The sequence below is a fragment of the Eptatretus burgeri genome, chromosome 11 (genome assembly GCF_056783735.1).
Source record: "Eptatretus burgeri isolate ZD-2024b chromosome 11, Ebu_testis_v1, whole genome shotgun sequence".
Lineage (NCBI taxonomy): Eukaryota > Metazoa > Chordata > Myxini > Myxiniformes > Myxinidae > Eptatretus > Eptatretus burgeri.
In genome coordinates this window covers 35,085,070-35,104,639 of record NC_140971.1, presented here as the reverse complement: position 1 = coordinate 35,104,639, position 19,570 = coordinate 35,085,070, and the positions used below count along the sequence as shown (strand labels likewise).

Below are 19,570 nucleotides of genomic sequence, written 5' to 3'. Positions count from 1 at the left end.
TCCTAACCTTAGGCCTCATCCAGGTGATTACTATACTGATTGCAGTGCTATCCTTGACCATTTTACTTTTTTTTTTTTGATTCACTAGACACAAAGTGGCCATCCGTGTTCAGTGGGCCGACATGGGAACTTGAGCGTGGAGGTACCCATTAGCTTCATATCTAGTAATCCAGCAATCAACCCCCCCCCCCCAAAAAAAAAATGTTGACCATACATGTTTGCTTGTTGAAAATGTTGAGAAGTGACACCTTTGAGGTGGTGGCAGGTGAGTGTTCAAGATTGTTCATCAATTCACTAATTTCTCAACTCCATACCCATTAAATAACATGAAAAATGGATCATGTAGTTGAGTGGACAGTCCTGTGAATGTCAGCCTGATATTCTTCTTCACAAATAAATTGTCCCAACTGTTCCACAAACAGCATCTGAGGTTGGGACCCAGAATGCATTGAGCAGCACTCACTTCCTGTTTAACTTGCTCAGGGTGGATGATATTGTATAATTACATGATTTGACTTGTTTTTGCATGTTCTACATACAACCCCTTGAACTGCCCTTGTATATATTTGATGTCTAAGGATAAAGTTTGTTTTAAAAAGGGAGCATAAAGGAAGAGGTAGCATAAACAATATATAAATTTAAAATGATAAGTTGCACATTAGATTTTTCTAAATTTCAAGAAAAACTAAATCTCTACGATCGCCAAGAGGAAGGCATCCACGATCCAATAAATTATTAGGTCATGACATTAGATCAAGGTCAAAAATTGTCAATCCTGTTATACTTTATATTCCATTGTTGATGCAAAATTTCATTTTGAAAGTCCCAGCCAGCTAGCTCTGAGCTGCAGCTTGAAAATCTCATTTAAAATTTATATATTCAATCCTGGTGTTGGCTTAGTGGTTAGGGTGGTGGCTTGGGATTCGAGGGTCCTGAGTTCAAGCCCCGTTGTCTGCTGAATTAACACCAGGGGATTGACTCAGCCTGTCATCCTTCTGAGGTTGGTGAAATGAGAACCAGTGCAGCAGCCAAAAGGCTGTACACGAAGGGAAGGGGTACCGACAGATTTATTAAATCTGGTATTGGTGTGGTGCAGGCATGATGGGTTGAATGGCCTCCTGCACATAATTTCCAATGTTAAAAAAAAACAAAGAACCTAAATGGTGGTTTAGAACTCTGAGTCGTCTAATAAATTGGGAACACTAATTGTAGAAACACCCTGCAACATGTATAAACCTCCTCATATTCTCTGGGTCTCGGGGCGGTTTAAACATTAAAAAAATTACCCCCGTGCGGGAGTGACGGTCATCTCTGCGAGAAATAATACCACAAGTTCTCAATGTTCAGTTATGACCAAAGAATACTGTGCAGTTCTACTGCGCAGCTCGAACTGTGCAGTTTGGTTAAAGATGACTCGGCATTTTGGCGCGCGTGCATGAAATTATATTTTGAAAATAAATGCCGACGTTTACATTTCGGGTTTTGAAACTTTTGCACCTTCGGTGGAAAATGTATAAATATATAATATACAAGGTCAGCTGCTATGCAATGACACCATTCACTAACTTTTACCATGCCCAGTAGAGAATATATAGCCTCCTGAAGGTAGGGCAGTTTTTGCAAACTTTGAAGTCACATGACACGAAAACGAAAGCGAATATCGAAAATCCGGCCTGACAAAATTTAGACATTGTCCCATAGATTCATATGCCACAATCAAATTCAAGATCGCTAGCGAAATGTAGGAGATAGATTTTGAAAATCGTCATTTTCACAGTTTTTGCCAACTTTGAAGTCACGTGACGCGAATATCGAAAATCCGGCCCGATCAAAATTTAGATATTGTCCCATAGATTCATTTGCTACAATCAAATTCAAGATCGCTTGAGAAATGGCGGAGATAGAATTTGAAAATCGTCATTTTCGCAACTTCAAAGCCCTCGTGACCTTGACCTTGACCTTCGGTGACCTTAAGTCATACCATCGTGTACGTCTCATTGACCTCTATCAGGATCACTAATGACCAGATCTCCCGCTTCAACTTCATTATGGACGGATCGTCACCTCTCCTCTCAACACCAATATTATTAGGTCATGCTCGAAGAGATGACCTAATAAGCAACTCGGTTTGTTTTGATGTGAAATTTCAATTTTTGGAAAGTAATATTCGGCTAAAGTGGCCATATGTGCACATATAGTGGCCTCGGCCAAGGGCCCCATGTCTGAGCAATTGGAATTGCCTCCCTCTTCTTCCTTACTTTTTTATCCAATCATTTGGAAAGTGTTAACCTTGCTCACAAAGCTTATACAGGATAAAATGGAAATGGTTAACCTACCTACACTAAAGATCACAATCAATCCTTTTTGATAAACAACTCTCATTGTAAAAGTTTCCGTGCACATTCATGAATCTGGTTAAAGGGTCTCAACAGAAGGCATGGATTTCAATTTGCAGTTTGGTTTCATAAACCATGACAATTGAGTGGGCACAGTGTTGTCGATAGGAAATGGCCTTGCATCTTTTCACTTATAGCCATCTCAGCTTCAGGGGAAAGTTTGCCTCACAAATATCAAATGTTTATTTGCTAGCACTCATGCATAACAAAGTGTGAGGACATTATTGGAGATGGCTTTCAACTTTTGAAATACTCACATAAAACTTAGATTTTTAAAAAAACAACTACAAATGAGCTACATATTAACTTGTGATTAGTTTGAAAGGGGCTTTTGGTTTTGTCCTGTCAAGAAATGACAACTATGTGAGACAAGTCACTGTCCCATGAAGCCTCGTCACCAAAATGTTCAGCTTTGGACCAGATAGCTTTATACATATTTTTTATTGTAAAGATGCTATTCGAAAAGATCTGTTCAACCTTCAAAATATTGCAATCCAAAACTCAACCTGAGCAAGTGATGCAATATAAGATGTAAATTAAAGGTGTCCTGGACTTTGGAAACAATAGCACTTAGCTTTCTATAACAGCAAATGTCACTTTAATGTACATTCACTGGCCAAGCAGGCTCGTCCACCAAATTGCAGAAAGTTTTGTCCAGTGCAGCGTTTCAATGTGTTGTGCAAGTTGGGTTCAAAGGAGGGTCTTGTTTTTCAGCCTAGTTTCTCTCCCTCAGGACTCAAGCTAAATGCTGTCTTTTACTGCCCCGCTTTCCGTATAGTCTTCCAGAATGTCAGCCAAGTGGTCATTGTGTGTTTTGAACTTCCTCTTTCGCTGTGAAGGTGCCTTCTTCCGCTTTTGCACCGGAGCCTGCATGTTTACACAAGGCAAATATCATTACGAGGTCACTCGGACCACCCGACCAACCATTCACTGCATCTTAATACCCCGTATTACATGAACTTGCATGCTTTTCAGTCATTCAAGGATTCATTAGGGCAAGACATAGTTGCCTCAAACACAATGAAAGATTCATTGAAGTTGGCTTAAATTTCAAGCTCTCTTGATAAGTTAAGTTATCAAGTGCTATCAACAACCAGTCAAGTGCAACCAGTTACAACAGCATATGCAATGTATCATGGGCAAAAACAAAACAAAAAAGCAAAGGAATGACCCTCAATAAAATCACAGACAAATTTAAGATCACAGCTTTTCTAATATTCTGCACACAAGACTTGAGCCATGATGCCATAGATGTCTCCTCCAATGTCGTGCTGTGATTAATGCTTATCACAAGTTTAAAGATGGAACCAAGTTTCTCCATAGCCATGACCTTGACCTCACCCCTTAAAGGTGACATACAATCATTCACATTACACATCAACAAGTGGACGTTTCATTTGCGCTTGGAAACGAATCCTCTTCCTCTTCGCAAGTGTGTTTTCCTTAGATCAATTGTTTTATCTTAAAAGTTATAAACTTACAAGAAAGCTCATAAATTATATTGTTCTAATTCATCAACTTGATTTTGTACACTTAAATTTTGAAATGACTGTAAATCAATATCAGAATTATCACGGAAGAATCTTACCGACACGAGCTGAGAAAAACCCCTCTTCACTCGCGTGTTCTCAGATATGTCTTTTTTTTTTAATCTTGTAAGTTGCAAGTTATAATAAAAATCATATTCTTATAATTTATAAACTTAACTTTCTATACTTAAATTTTGAAATTACAGTATACCAGAATTATCACGGAAGAATCTCACCTACATTCTGAGAAAACCGTCCCTCGAAAGGTACGCTTTTAAGCTTTATAAAAGTAAGAGACTATTATAAACATTTATTACGGAAATAACTACGCTGAAGGATCTATGTGTCGTGAATGCACATTTACAATGGCGGTTTTTCAAAAGCCCAACAATATTATGTCACTTGCAACTAAAACCATCGTTATATCATCGTACTTGTATTTCAACTCTCCCAATGGCACCCCCCACCCCACCCCCTTTTTGGATTTGTTGATTTGTAACATTCTGAAAATACATGAGTGGGTTTGTTGATGTTTCTATTTGATTTCTAAGCAGGCATTACAAGGTCATTTGTCTTTAGCTGCATTCCCTCTCTCCTTTGGCTTACGATACAAGTGTCAACTGTAAAACTGAGGTCACAAAGTTCAATTTGTTGATTCACTTCCAGTTGTCATGCAGGGTGGATCGTCTCCTGATTAAGTTTATCACCACTCCAAATGGATGAGGGTAAAGGATACAGCCTTGTCCGATTTGAGTTGTAATTGTAAACCAGCATGGTCATTCCTGGTTTGATCCCATTGCAAATGTAGTACTTTTATTGGGAAAATCAACATGTTTGTGCCATACCTATTCCCTGCCCACTTTGTCAAATGCTTTATATAAATCAAAATATTCATGTCCTCTAACTATGCGGCAATCAAAAACCAATAGCTCAGTGGTTGATGATTATGTGCTGCACTTACCACTTTTCTGTTGCCAGAGTCCTGCATGGAGGTTATTCCCTGCCTCTTCAGGTACTCCTCAATTTTCTCCTCATCCATTGAGTCAATGGGAATGCTTCTCCACAGCTTCTTGAACTCTACCGTAGAGGGAGCGAATAAAATCTGCACAGCAGGTCGATCGCATCGTACCTTACTTCAGGTGGTCAAATGGACCCTCCCTTTAGCCATTGTGAAAAGAATCGTGTCCTCGGCTATCAGTTGAAAATAATGCATGGTACTAGAAATATGAAGGCACAATGCACGTCAAAACAAAAATCTACTTACTTGGGAGTGGAGGATGTTTAGTTAGGAGGTTGTAAGTAATGGGGTACCTCGGGGATCAATACTGTGACAGTTAGTATTTACAACTCGCCTGGGTACCTGACACTGCACAGGAAAAAACACTATGTAGGGTTCTGGCACAGGTTGTGAATTGAAAACGTATGGAGTTGTCCTCGTGGTGGTGAGCTTTTCCTGCCGGTGGTTTCAGGATGTGTTGGACATTGAAAAGCTTGAGTTATTGGTCCAATGGTGGTTACCTTTTGCCTGCAGGCTGGCGACAGCACTGCCCAACCCCTCATTTCAATATACTCTTTATAGCGGTATTCAGTGGCCTTGAAACGGCCTTCAAGGCCAACTTGTGGTAGCTTAAAACCTTGCACAGATTCTAAAGTACCTAAAGCAAACATTTGGGGCATCTCAGTGCTACGGTTCGATTGTGAAAGAGTAACAAACAAATACACTTGAAATTATTTATAAAATTTACACCAATGATTTTGACAGTGGAGGAAAGAGTCACCTTTCCAAGTTTGAAGATGAGACAAAGCTTGGAGGTAGGGAAGATAGCAGAGAGGATAGAAGGACAGGAAATCAGATTCAGGAAAGTCTAGATACTTTCAGAGAGTGGGCAAGAGATTGTTATATGCAGTTCAACATTTGGAAATTAAAGGTGCTGGGATGGGGAGGAATAATGAAAATATGGATTACAACATGAGTCTGAAAACACTTCAGTCATTATCGCTTGAACCAAACATGCATTTTAATGAAACTTTGCCACAAACGTCATATTTGATGCCTAACGAAGATGTATTGACCACATCAAAATCTGCGCTCATTAATGGGTTGAACATCAGGCCAAAAACGCCAAAAATTCATGCACTTAACCTACAGGGGGCATTGCATCAACAGAACTGCCATGCCCTCAGCCAAAAGCATGACTTGTAACCTGTAAAAACGTGCATCACTGTAATCAGTATCGAGATGGCTTCCATTCGGCCAATAACGTGACCAGATTCTGCGCATGAACAAAATTGATATTTTATGACATCATTGACTGCTGCTCCTGATCCAGGTGAGCTTCAGGACCCATGGTCCTATTTTGATGATTATGATTATGCTGATCGAGAAGAAGATTTGCCTTGCCGATTTTGACTGATCTTGGTGTTTTGCTGGGGGTTTTTTTGCCTTTGCCATGGTCTGGAGTACTGAAAAGTGATCTCTGTCTCAACAATCAGCTGAACATGTGTAGCCGAAGCGACTTTTAGAGAAGATACTTCAACTTTAGTTTTGTATTTCGTGGGTGGGACTGACTATTTTTTTCTGCGCCATCCCTACATATAGAGTACGAGCGCACTCTGATAAAATAGAGCCCACCATTTTGGCACTGGTGGGAGAATGACAGTTCTTGAGAAACTGCTTGCCGATGAGACAAAGCATAAAATGTCCTTGAGAATCTGCTTCATGACTTGAGATTCCAATGGTGCGGTAGGCCTCATTTTTGACCGCAACAGTAGCAAGGTGGGAAAGCAGGGGCACGAGTGTAGAGGGGGGAGCCCCACACTGTCGAGCTAAGCATGAAAGGCTTGCACACTGTGATGAGCTTGGAATGCCTGAACTCTGCAGAGAATACCCAAACGGCGACTATCCTCCGATGACAATTTGGCGATTATAATCCTTTCATGAAATGTTGTGGCACATGGTGAAGTCAAGGAGTTTCAGGGACTGCACCTCTTCCGGTGGCTATTCAGAGAAGTGGACTGGATATGTTGTCGATCCTTAAAGATTGACAGTAAGAGACCATGTGACTTGCTGGCTACCGTCGTGTTTTGAATGTCATATTCAAAGTAGCTGATCAGCTGATTATCTTGTCCAGATCTGATGAGAAGGATTCAAGCAGTTGTATCTCTTTTTCACCAGGGGAGAGGAGGACGAGCAGGCAAGGGTGTCTTGTGGAAAGGTTTCTTGACAAGATCATTGATATAGATCAAGAATATTGTAGGTCATAAGACACTGTATTGTGGAACCCCATGAAGGGAAATATCATGAGATAGAACACCATTCAGGGCAACTCGCCGTTTCCTCTCATCGAGAAAATTCAACATCCACTTGAGCAGTGGACCCTGAATCCCAAAGAAAGACAACCTCGCACAAGGCACCAAGGTCAGTACAGTATAAAAGGGTTCCATCACGGTCTACTGGGAAAAGCAGTAGAGCTCAATGAGGACCTCATTTTTTCATTGTTGGATGCACCGACTACGCAGACACCGGACATGGTCTTCCAGTCAGAAGACAAGAGGGATCTGATGGTGGAGCTGATAGTACCTTGAGGATCGAACACTGATTGGGCTCATGAGGAAACTCTCTAAGTATGCTGACCTTGGTGCCTTGTGTAATGAACAGGGGTGGAGACATCAAATCTTACCTGTTGAGGTTGGCTGTCATGGTTTTGTTACTCAGTCAGTATGCTGACTTTTCAAAGAGTTGGGCAAGACTTTGCAGATGAGGAGGTGGTTCATGGATCTTCTGCAAGAGGCTGTGTAATCCACCTTGTGGTGGATATGGAAATGAGAAATGAGTTTATTTTTCTTCGTCAACTACACCCGATGTCCCCCAGGTAGCAGTGAGTGCTACTGAATAAAGCCCTGAAAGCACAATAACCATGGGTAGGAGACAATCAGCATCATGCTGTTTGAGTTTATTTAGTTGGGTTGGCAGGATAGCCTAGAGGTCTGCACACTTGCTTCTGAGCTGTTTATCCTGGGTACAAATCTCAGCCCAGCTATAAACTGTCATCTTGGTGTTTCACAGGAAGGGCAAAGCATCAATGTGTGTGCCATCCCTTGGTTAGATGTTAAACTGGGTGTCCCATCAGCTAGCATTAGTTGGTGGATGTTAAAGATCCAATGGTCTCTGTGAAGAGTCGATGACGTATGGCTGGTGCTCTGGTCACATTCCAAATTGCAGCAGTGACATGCCTTGCCATGCCCTCCCCCCTTTCCAAAAGCTTAAACTTTTCATTTCCTGGATGAGTGGTTAAATATATGTTAATGCATTGATGAGTTCACATACAATGAATGGTAAAAGGATCTCAGCTCAAAAGCTCGGTTGCATGGCACCGACGGATCTTGAGGGAGGAGGAGGATAAGCCACCCATGAAATAAGGAAAAATGGAGGGGGCAGGGAAGAAAAGGAGTAAAAGAAGCCTGCACTAGTTTAAGTATTTACTCATTTCCTTCCACGGAGGGTCCAACCAAAACACATATATTAGAAAGTTTTAAGCACATAGCACATGTATGATGCAGCAGAAACAAGATGGCCGACCCCCAACCTGCGATGTACAACCTTGGTGGCGGAACATGATTGGCTCATGGCTGTGACGGGATGAGGTGGAGAAAGCGAAAAGTGCTTGCGTGTCATGAAGGGAAGTCATTCCGGTTAAGTCAGTGTGGTGGAGTCCTGCTGTGCGCTCGCTTGGTTGTATTGCGTTGTTTGCTTGAGCCTTCCCTTTACGCTCGTTTGAACTCTTGTTATTTTGTACCCTCTTGGAGCTCGAAAAGACCTCTTGCTTTGCTTCCCTCTCTCTCTCTCTGCCCCCTTCCCTCTCAAATATATGTGAACAAATTATCCAATAGACTTCCACCATTAATCCTCTCGACCAATACTCAAAGCAATGCATCACCAACCACTTCATGCAATTTATAATTTTTGTTTTCATCACTAATCTGCATATTAAACACGAACAAACAATCATAATCTGACAATACTCTGAAACCTCAGCTTACCTTCATCCACAGTAAACTGGCAGCTCTTATCATTGAAGAAAAGGATTTTCTTTTTGTCTGGTCTATTGATGTACAATATTTGGTCTCCTAGGGCCTAGAAGGCAAGACAAGTTAATGTCAATGCTGGGTCAACACAGTTAAGAATACTTAAAATGAAAGATTGTTTGTGCAGGTTTTTACCACTCTCCAAACCTCATTTCCAGCCAACCACACACCCCAAGCCTGCTAAACCACACCAAATCAGGATCTCAACCAACTGCGTCCCTTCCGCTCCTCCCAAACCAATCATGCTTTGCCCATGCCAACCACAACCCAAACATGACTCCCAACTGGTAGCTTCCCCAACCGACTGCACACCATCACTTCACAACAGCACACCAAGACTGCCAGGAAATAAAATGTTTGAGATAATTTAGAGGCATTTCAATACAACAAAATATAATTACCTTCATTGCCTTTTGTGCATTTGGCAAGCCTTCTTCAATGTCATCAATAAGAATGCCACCCAGACCTCTCTGATCATGCTTGTCTAACAGCCGGACCAGGGCCTTCTTGTCCTTAAGGTTGTACTTGGGTTTGAAGGCAAACTTTCCATTCACCATCTCAATCTTGGGGTTATTCACCAATGCCTTGAAGGAAAAAAAAATAAAAAATATATATATCAAGCAACGTAACTCCACATGATGGCAGCTCGAAGAACCAGACTTCCATCGCTTTCAACTCAAAACACTAATGGCAGAAAGTGTGGTGGACATTCATGATATTCTTATTCCACCTTGCAATTTCCCAATCACAGTTATTTATCAAGTTATTTATTTTGACCACACCGAAGCCACTGTTTTAGTGTCTACAGGAATATATTTTATGTTGGCCTCTCTTCATCAGCCCCAAATTCAGGCTATTCCTTAAAGGGGAACCCAAATGCTCAGACCATCTCGATGCTAATCTATCCTGTGACACCCTACAAAATAGATGTTTTTTCTGATTTACAGTTTCTCAAGTCGGTAATTTTGCGATTAAAGGCCAAAATCTTCTTATTCTTCTTCTTCATGATTCGACGTGATGTCACACCTGAAAGTAGACCGCCAGATTTGCATTGTCTACGGGTTACATTGCAGTACGATTTAACTCAAACGGTGAATAGTTTTAGATTTTCCACAAATATGCCGAATTGATGCGTCCTTCGTGTTTGTAGTAATGCAAACAGATGGTTTCATGCTACACTAATAGCTGAAAGACCATAAGTTTGCCAGAAATTGGACGAGGTTTGTCTGAAATACCTGAGTGTGGATCAGGCCTGTTCGCTTTTGTGCTCGGACCATTTTACAGAGCGCCGTTATGAAACAACACAGATGGCTAGAGCTTGTGGTTATCCGCCATGATTGAGAAAGAATGCCATCTCCATGATTAGGCAGAAGAAACAGCCGTCACTCAAAATGGCAAAAGCCATCTCTAGATTGGGTCATTCTTCAGAAAATGTTAACCTTGGAGGCATTTTGTGTTCACGGCTGGCAAACATGCTTACGGTACCAGATAAGATGTATTAATGTGTGGTGAATTCAAATCTGGTGGATGCTGGCCTCGATTTTGAACTGTTAACCCTTGAACACTTAATTCAAAATGATAGCCATATTTCACAAATACCATGTATAAAAAGGCACTATTGTTAATAATAACAGCCTCTAGCTCTACTTTTTAATGGCAATTGGACTTAAAAATGAAAATATATGGATGACAATATAATACTGATATGTCTGAGTTTTATATTACAAAATTGTAATCTGTTAACACTTTCAGTTGGATAACAATTTCAAATTACATATGCAGAATGTACATAAATATTGACACTATTAACGTCACATTCTCTGTCAATCTGAATGATATTGCAGGTGACATTTTGTATTTTTGTATTCCTTAACAACCTCTATAATTCGTCTGTGGAATATTGCAGGATCTTCATATCTGTGCCTGGGTGTCCATCCGTCTGTCTGCCTGTCTCTGTCTGGCGGTCCGTCTGTCTTTTGTGGTATGTCTATTCGCAGTCCCTCCAGAAATGACTGGGAATATCATATTTCCAAAAATGTTGAAGTGATGATCAGAGTACTGAAAAAGTTACTTCTATCATTGGTATATCATGTCATCATGATTATATGTGTGACTGTTAGCTTCCGGATAATTCATGTTGCTATGGTGACCAACTAGGGTGGAGAATCAGCAGTGATCGCTAACTATGTTATTGTAATTTTAGGGATATATGGTATAAGTAATCTTTTGACTACAAGTGTATGAAGTCGTGACTTGTACGATGGATGAAAACACCAGTCAAACAACAAGGAAACGGACCGTGTTGGATTCCGAAAAATGCATCATATGCCAACAGAGGGACCAAAAACATGACACCAAAAGAGGATGGCTTAAAGACAATCGATAATGTAAGGCAAGTTCAGCTTAAGTTACGCAATGTCAATTTCAGAGATGCAACTGTTCGACTTACTGAAGTATTTACAGTTAGCCTCCTCCATCAATTTGCTGGCACAATGGACTGTCGCTCGTGTTATACAAGTACAGAGAAACTTGAGAGATTGAAAAAGGCAAATATGAGGGAACAGCAATGCCACACAAGTTCATCTACATCAACATCAACTGTCACTGCCCAGCCACCAAAATTACCTTTATGAAGAAAGATACCACCTGTAAACTGGAATATATGCATCTTTTGTCAGAGTTGACAAGAGTTGCAAGTTAGTCAGATAATTGAAGCATAAAAATATGACCAAACTTTGAATGTACGTCTCGCTTGTGTCAATGACCTTACAACCGCTGATGTCACGTGAGCACTGTCAATAGAAAAAATAGTTGCACTGTCAAAATGGAAAAAAAAAAAACCAAAAAAAAAAAAAACCTGCACTGCATTGCACTGATATGACATTAATATGGCTTTTCCAGGAGCTTAATAAATCAGCATTACATACTGATATTGTGAAGCCCACGGAGGTGTGGGAAAGATATTGTGCTATAGCTAATTAATACAATATTCAAATTAAACCATCATTTGTGAGTCAGAGGAGCACGTTCGAGGACAAGTTAGCTGAAGGTCTTAAGGGTGTGTATGAAATTTTTATTCTCCATGATCAAGCATTAACAGAGCCACACACAGTACTGGTTCCAACCAAGTAACACCACATCTCATTAACTGACACGAAAAAAAAAAAAAACAGAACTCGTGATTCCCTCATTCAAACATTTTGTCTGTGAAATATGTGGAGTATTTATTCTGTTATGTGATCGTGTAATGTAGTTCATACTCAAACACATGCTAAATTCAGATGATTTAATGTTTAAATATACATCATATATCATTTTGTGGCTGATGTTCGGTAAAACATTTGGAATTTAAAGTGATATGGCTGGTGGATATTCTCTCTCTATAACGGTGTGTGTTATACACAGGAGTGTGACATGCATTAAATAGAAATTGCAAAAATGGACACCATTTTGAATCGGCTATTACAGGTTCAAAAGCTCCAAAATTCAGCCTTTAAAAAAAGGCACTATTGTTAATAATAACAGCCTCCAGCTGACACGTGACACAGCACGGATACGGCGGTGGGACGTGACAGAGCACGGACACAACGGTGAGACATGACACAGCACGGACACGACGGTGAGACGTGACATGACACAGATGCGGTGGGAAGTGACGTGACGTGACGTGACGTGGCACGGCACGAACACGGCGGTGGGATGTGACGTGACACGGCACGGACACAGCCACAAATGGCATCCCGGGAAATTATGAAATGGAGTGATACTGTACCATACAGGACACCTGGTCAGCTTGCAATGGTTGGACAAAGCATTTGTTGCCCATTTTGTCGGCGGTGTTGTACCGTGTCCGGGCTGTGTCCCACCATTATGTCCTTTCCGTGTCATGTCTTACCTTCGGCATACACTCCTTTAAAAAAAAAAAACAACTCAGTATACCTGAATGCATCTAAAAAAAAACGTATGGATTTTGGTAGTGAATACAATTTGCCTCCATCACTTTAATTATGCACATAACTGCAGATTATGCCCAATGTACTCTACCCAGCTACCAGCACGTGTACACAGGCAATTTGAGCAGTGAATCAAGCACCTGAGATCTGTCGCGGGCAGGCCAACACACCTCACCACTATGCACCTCGACGGTGGGACATTAGCTCGACAGCATGGAAACGGTGTGGACATGGCACAACACGACCACGGACATGACGGTGGGACGTGACACGGCACGGACACGACGGTGGGATGTGACACGGCACGGACACGACGGTGGGACGTGACATGACAGATGCGGTGGGAAGTGACGTGACGTGACGTGGCATGGCACGGAGATGGGTGTGACGTGACACGGCACGGACACGGACACAAATGGCATCCCAGGAAATTATGAAATGGAGTGATACTGTACCATACAGGACACTTGGTCAGCCTGCAATGGTTGGACAAAGCATTTGTTGCCCATTTTGTCGGCGGTGTTGCACAGTGTCCGGGCTGTGCCCCACCATTATGTCCTTTCCGTGTCATGTCTTACCTTCGTATCCCATCGTCGTGTCTGTGCTGTGTTGTGCGGTGTCCCACTGTCATGTCTGTGGCCATGTCGTGCCATACCCGAGTATGTCCGTGCCGTGCCGTGTTTCTGCTGGAGTAATGTAGTCGATTTATCAATTAATACAAAATTCCTTATACACCATCAATTGAACAGAAAAACAAAACCCACCAATATGTAGTGAACATGTGACCGGCATTTTCATCTTCATGAACACCTCCATTGTCGCCATCTTCTTCCGAACCACTCGCATACGGCGTAATATTATTCGGCTCCATAATCCCCCTGAAAGCATTTCCATCACTACTTTTGTCTCCAGTAGTTTCTTCAAAATCCCACTGATGGGTTTCAACATACTAAGAATCTTCAGAATTGCCAATGACGGTGGAATCAGTATCGGAATCCGAACTCAAAATACACTGTTTCTCGATTCAAGTTGCCGTTTGAATCAAGGTGGGTTCAAGGTGTCACGTCACTAACAAAAATACACTCCAGGGCTTTTTTCAGGACTTTGTGTTCGGCAAAAAAAATTCAAAACAATTCTTCCCTTCAAATTAGACCGTGATTAATAATTTTCAGAAAAAAAATTTAAAAAGTGTTTCGGTTCTTCTTTAAGCAACAATGATCTCCACTTGATTTGGTAGTTTCACATAAGGCTGCTCATATTTTCTCCACCATATGTATCGTTCTCATCGTCATTTGCTCGTTCGTCAGTTTATGCTAAAGAAGCTTTGTCCTCGTGAAAGAAAAAAAAACAAACAAAAAAAAAGTCTTCATTTAAGAAATTTTCTTTCACCCTTACAAAGCTCTAAAATAATGTTCCTTCACTTCATTGAACTCTATTACCTTGCAGAAGAGAATCAGCAATCACAAATTTAATTTTAAAATCAGAACAACTCGGATCGCTCAAACTTGCTATCGATCGAGAACAGTGGTATAATGAAGAGCAAAACTCATTTGCAAGACAAGCTTCACTACTTCCTCACCTCACTGAAGAGCCACTGTTTTTGTTTGAGCCCAATGTCCAACTGCTTCGTCTCATCCAGGATTTCTTCCAGGGTAAGTGGGTATATATCTCCATTCTGGTGACGAGTCTGTGCATTCGGGCAAAGGACACTCATCTGTCCAATTATATTGTGTGGCCTTTAAACTAGTCTGGTGTTTTACTTACTGCAGTTATGATTTTCAGTTGAAAGTGAAACTGCTTAAAAATAGGAAATAATTATTGTAGTATTTGTTACCTTCATGTGGTTAACTATTTTTGCCAAGACTCCAAACTTGTATCCAGAGCTGCTTGGCATGGTTTTGTAGTTGAAATTGCCATTTCCAGTGTCTGTTAGAAATAAAGGAAAGTCATGCGAGTAAATTCTAGAAATATATATATGTAAAATTTTATCCCTGTGTCGTAAGAGGCGACCAGGGTTGCGTCAAGAAGGGCATCCGGCGTAAAACCTGTGCCAAATCAGTATGTGGATCATAACAGATGATCTGATGTGGCGACCCCTAACGGGAGCAGCCAAGAGAAGAAGAACAACAAATGTGTATATATATATATATATATATATATATATATATATATATATATATATATATATATATATATATATATATATATATATATATATAAAATCAACCTTCAACAACAGAAACATTTAAAACTCAGTTTTATGTTGCAAATGATGCAGCAATTTCTGCATATTAAGCATAAGAACACATATATCAACATGTGCACATGTAAATGCAAAGGATTTCCACAAGCAAACCAGAGATAGGTCTGTAGATTCAAACTTTCAAAGATCTTCCAGTCCAAAAACAAACAAATGCATACTGCTATGAGGTCGATGATGTGTTGCATTTTCTTTCAGCTTCAATTTTGTAACACTTGATTTTCAATCGTTTTGTTGTGTTGCCTCATGGTGTAAACCTTGTCCTCATTCACTCGTCCAAGTATTTTTTGTCCAATTCAGGAGAGTTTTGTCACGCACCTTTGCAGGGCTGCAGTTGACAATGCCCTGAGGATGAAGCTCTTAGTAATGCGAGTTCAAGCAGTCAATTGGGTGGAAGAGAAACCCATTTTCTTAATCCCCCACAAGCTTTATTTTAACAATTTGTGATACAAACAGAATAAAATAGAATACATATATTGGTATCTAGTAGTGCATCCTGAAGCATCATGCAGTGCTTGAACCTGTGCTGGAATAATTAATCTGAAAATATATTCTCAAGAGAACACTTGCATGGTTATGGTGAAACATACACCGCTATGGAGAAGCAGCAAAAGCAAACTTGTGCCTTCATGGAATCATCCTTAAATGGTAAAAGGTGGAAATGTATTAATTACCCAAGCTCCTTCCTCCTGCAGATGCTGCCGACTGTGACTTGCCCTTGGTCTTCTTTTTCTTGGCAGGACTCGAAGATACAGAGTATGCATTACGTTTTTCTACCACAGGTGTAGTAAGAGCACGTTTTTTAAACCTCTCGTGCTCTTTCAAGAGTGTGGGATCCATCTGAAAGAGATTTTTGTTTTTAAAGCACCACAAAATTGTTTTCATTTTGTGTCTAAGTGAGTGCCATGCTCACCTTGTAAGATATTTTTTTAAACCTGTTTTATGTTTCAGTGTATAGTCTTTGCTGAGCAAAGTGCTGTTAACCGAAAACAAATAATCCATTTCATAATAATCAATCTACCAGACGTGTAGTTGGAGTGTCTGCTCTCGGTCTGGTCAATCGGCGTCGAGTCAATTTTACAAACAAGACTATTGATCTGCCGATACAGTACAACCCATTGGTTAAAGCATCAATAAGGGGATGGTGTAAGAGCAAGATTACAGGTACAGTAGGTTCAACAATAGCTTTGGGACGCATACACTGCCACAATAAATCACAACGTCACTGCAATGCACTGCTCCACACACAAACACGCCATCACACAACATATGCTCACACCTTTCACCGGCACATGCACAACACATGCAGGAAGTGCATCAACCCGCACCCCCATCCCAATCAACATGCAGAACCAAAAGACAGTCTTTCAATAACCCAGAGGTATTGGAGCATGCACAGTTAGCTGTGCGTACGCATCTATCTATAATTCCAGCAATCTGTGTGTGTGTGTGTGTGTGTGTGTGTGTGTGTGTGTGTGTGTGTGTGTGTGTGTGTGTGTGTGTGTGTGTGTGTGTGTGTGTGTGTCTGCGACCACCGTTTCTCGACAACCACTGGTCCGATCTAATGGAAACTTTTCAGGTATACTGCTGGGGACCCAAAGATGTGCCTTTTCAAGGTTTGATATTAATCGGACAAGCGGATCCCAAGTTACAGCCATTTATTTATCAGCCAATGACAGGACACGGTGCTATGACATCACTATTGACGGCACAATTAATTTTTTTTTCCACGTACGGCCACGCATGTATGGGCATGCACGTACGGGCACGCACGTATGACCACGTATGTACAGGCCCGCACTAGTAATTACAATACCAGATTAAAAAATAAAAAACAAATGTAATGACCAGGAATCAGTAGGAATCCAATGATGAATGACGTTGCCACATTCTGATAACCAAAAGATGTGCGAGTGCTTACACACGTGACCGGAAGTGGTTCGCTATAAATGGCCGCATGTAGTTCGCTATGCCTCGTGGCTTGAGAAGGCTTGAAAACCATCGCCTGAGGAGACTCTCTTTCCTGTTTATTAAAAAAATTGGGGAATAGAGTTTACTCTGACTTTGTTTGATCGATTGGTTGGCTGTGCTGTGTAGCTGAACAATTATATATATATATATATATATATATATATATATATATATATATATATATATATATATATATATATATATATATATATATTCCCAGGGAGAGAGCATATATGGACACATAGGTGACCTAAGGATCAGTTATTTCACTAGTCTTTGTATAGATAGTCCTTGGTCCCTTGTCAAAGGGCTGTTTGGAGGGAATGCATTGGCTAGGCTGTGGTTTTTTCCATGTAATGTATCCCCTTCCCCCTCTCTTACTTTCAATATTTTTTTCCATCACACAATTGTTCTGTTCAATCCCTCTGTTACTTTCAATCATCCCTCCATTACCCCATCGACCCATCTCAAGGGTCCACCAATAATCTCCTCTCCGTAAACATCCTTTCAACAGTCCCTCCTTCACCCCATCGGTATTGCCTTCAATTCCACAGCCGTTTGGTCATCTCTCGGGTGTGCTTGGTTCCTTTCCATGTTCCCTCCATCTGCGCATTGCTTGGTAACCCATTGGGTACTCTCGCATGCATGTTCGTGCCACGTTTTGCATGCATGTTCGTGGCGCTTGGTGCTCAGTATGGCCTGCGAGGTGTGGCACGTCTCGCGGGCGTAGTACAGTGCAAAACGGTGTGACTGGGTGTTTCCGTGTGAAGGAGGAGGCTGGGGGCTCTCGTTACGGCTTTGGGCGCGTATAGGGTGGGGTGGCCGCTTCGTTGAAAGTTCCCTCAGAATGGTGTGGCAATTTCCACAAGTGACGTCATGCACATACCCCAAATCGGCTGCGGACGAATGGGAGGGGGAGGCTTGTGGGAGGAGAAGAAAGCTGATGTGAATAAGAATCAGAAAAGCAGAGAAGCACTCGTGACAAACTCGCACGAGCAGGGACGAAGAGCACTTCTGAGCAGAGGGCTCAAAGCAGAAAGGGAATAAGCAAAAGGCAGAAAGCAGAAAAGAGGGCAGAAGGCTGAGGGAAGCAGAAAGGAGAAATGACTAACAGGATAATCTTGCCTGAGCAGAAGACCAAAAGACTGAGAGGCTCGTGAGTGAAGGAATAAAAACGTGCGAGGGAAAATAAAGGAAAGTTTCACGAGTAGTTGATGTCGAGCTTCTGTGGAAAAAGAACACTCCTACCACGAGTGTCATACTGCCCTCTCGATCCTGTGAGCCACGAAGGACGAGGAGGGTGAACGGCAGCACCTCATCGATGGGGGCCTGAGGAGGAAGAATCTGAGACAGAGGAGGGGGAATTGTACATTTAGATCACAGATCTGGGATGCCAGAGAGAACTCACCTCATGGGTCTGGGCACCTCAGGGATGCAGTTCCATCCATCGATCCATTGGGATCATATTCTGTGAGGAGCGTTGCTGCTGCCTCAGCAGTCTCCTTGGCTATTAGACACAATCCTGGACGGGTCGCCACTCTGACAGTATACCAGCATGCTGGCACCCATTTTTGCCGACCTCAGAAGGATGACAGGCAGAGTCAACCCCACCTGATATTAATTCAACAGCCAAGTGGGATTTGAACTGAGGATCCTAGGATCCCAAGCCCTCTACCCCAACCATTAAGCCAACACCAGGCATCGGGATGTGGTTGCATGTCCCCATCGCTTCACATCGCCGCTGCCCATCTTCCCCATACATTTTCCATCGCATTCTCCTGTATATTTGTGTGAGGTGAGGGAGAGAAGGAAAGACTGCTTTTCTTTTCTCCATTCATTACTTTTATTTTATTTTCAAGTCCTTGTTTTATTCTTCTCCCCTGAGTGAATGATGGCCAAGTCTTTTGTTTCAGTAAGATTGAATAAGAATACACGTTATGGTTAAATCTGCTTTTATGTGTCTTTTTGCTGTCTTGCTTAAATGATTTATTTTAAATGATTGCTTGCTTGTGTGTTTGTAAAAAAATAATTGTTTGTTGCCATTTCCAATCTGTCTCAGTTGTCTTTTCCTTTATGGGTTCGATGCAGTGCACAAGTAAGGTTAGACTACCCAATAATTTGCTTTGTTCTACCACAATAATTTGCTTTGTCAGGCAACACACACTGCAAAACTCGGCAGTTATCCGAGTGTGCGCTGAGGGCACTGAACCCAATTAGCTGGCCGTCCACAGGTAGGATATCACGCGAAGTAGTGCAACGCTGCCCGGATTGGCTGTGCCAATCGGCGTTCATGGTTGCTTTGCAACTGCCGGTGCGCTGAGTTATCTGTGCTTGGCTGCCTCAGGACCAGGTGTTCGGGAGGGACCCAAATGCTTC

General features: G+C 41.6%; 1 protein-coding gene across 2 annotated transcripts in view; it reads right to left on the bottom strand.

The window, feature by feature from the left end:
- Positions 1 to 2,818: 2,818 nt before the first annotated feature.
- The window catches only part of GTF2E2 (general transcription factor IIE subunit 2), a 21,720-nt gene continuing 4,968 nt past the window's right edge, over positions 2,819 to 19,570 (bottom strand). The window contains exons 1-8 of one of the 2 annotated variants that reach the window (XR_015049211.1): positions 16,245 to 16,605; positions 15,898 to 16,063; positions 14,798 to 14,889; positions 14,543 to 14,650; positions 9,412 to 9,594; positions 8,966 to 9,059; positions 4,887 to 5,027; positions 2,819 to 3,263 (exon numbers count right to left, since the gene is read on the bottom strand). Coding sequence is in view for 1 of the 2 variants with exons in the window: in XM_085845953.1 (XP_085702079.1) it covers positions 3,138 to 3,263; positions 4,887 to 5,002; positions 8,966 to 9,059; positions 9,412 to 9,594; positions 14,543 to 14,650; positions 14,798 to 14,889; positions 15,898 to 16,063 (885 nt within the window). In the remaining variant the exon portion in view is untranslated. Of the gene's footprint in view, positions 3,264 to 4,886; positions 5,028 to 8,965; positions 9,060 to 9,411; positions 9,595 to 14,542; positions 14,651 to 14,797; positions 14,890 to 15,897; positions 16,064 to 16,244; positions 16,606 to 19,570 lie in introns of those variants that run through there. The other variant, XM_085845953.1, reaches the window with a different exon arrangement.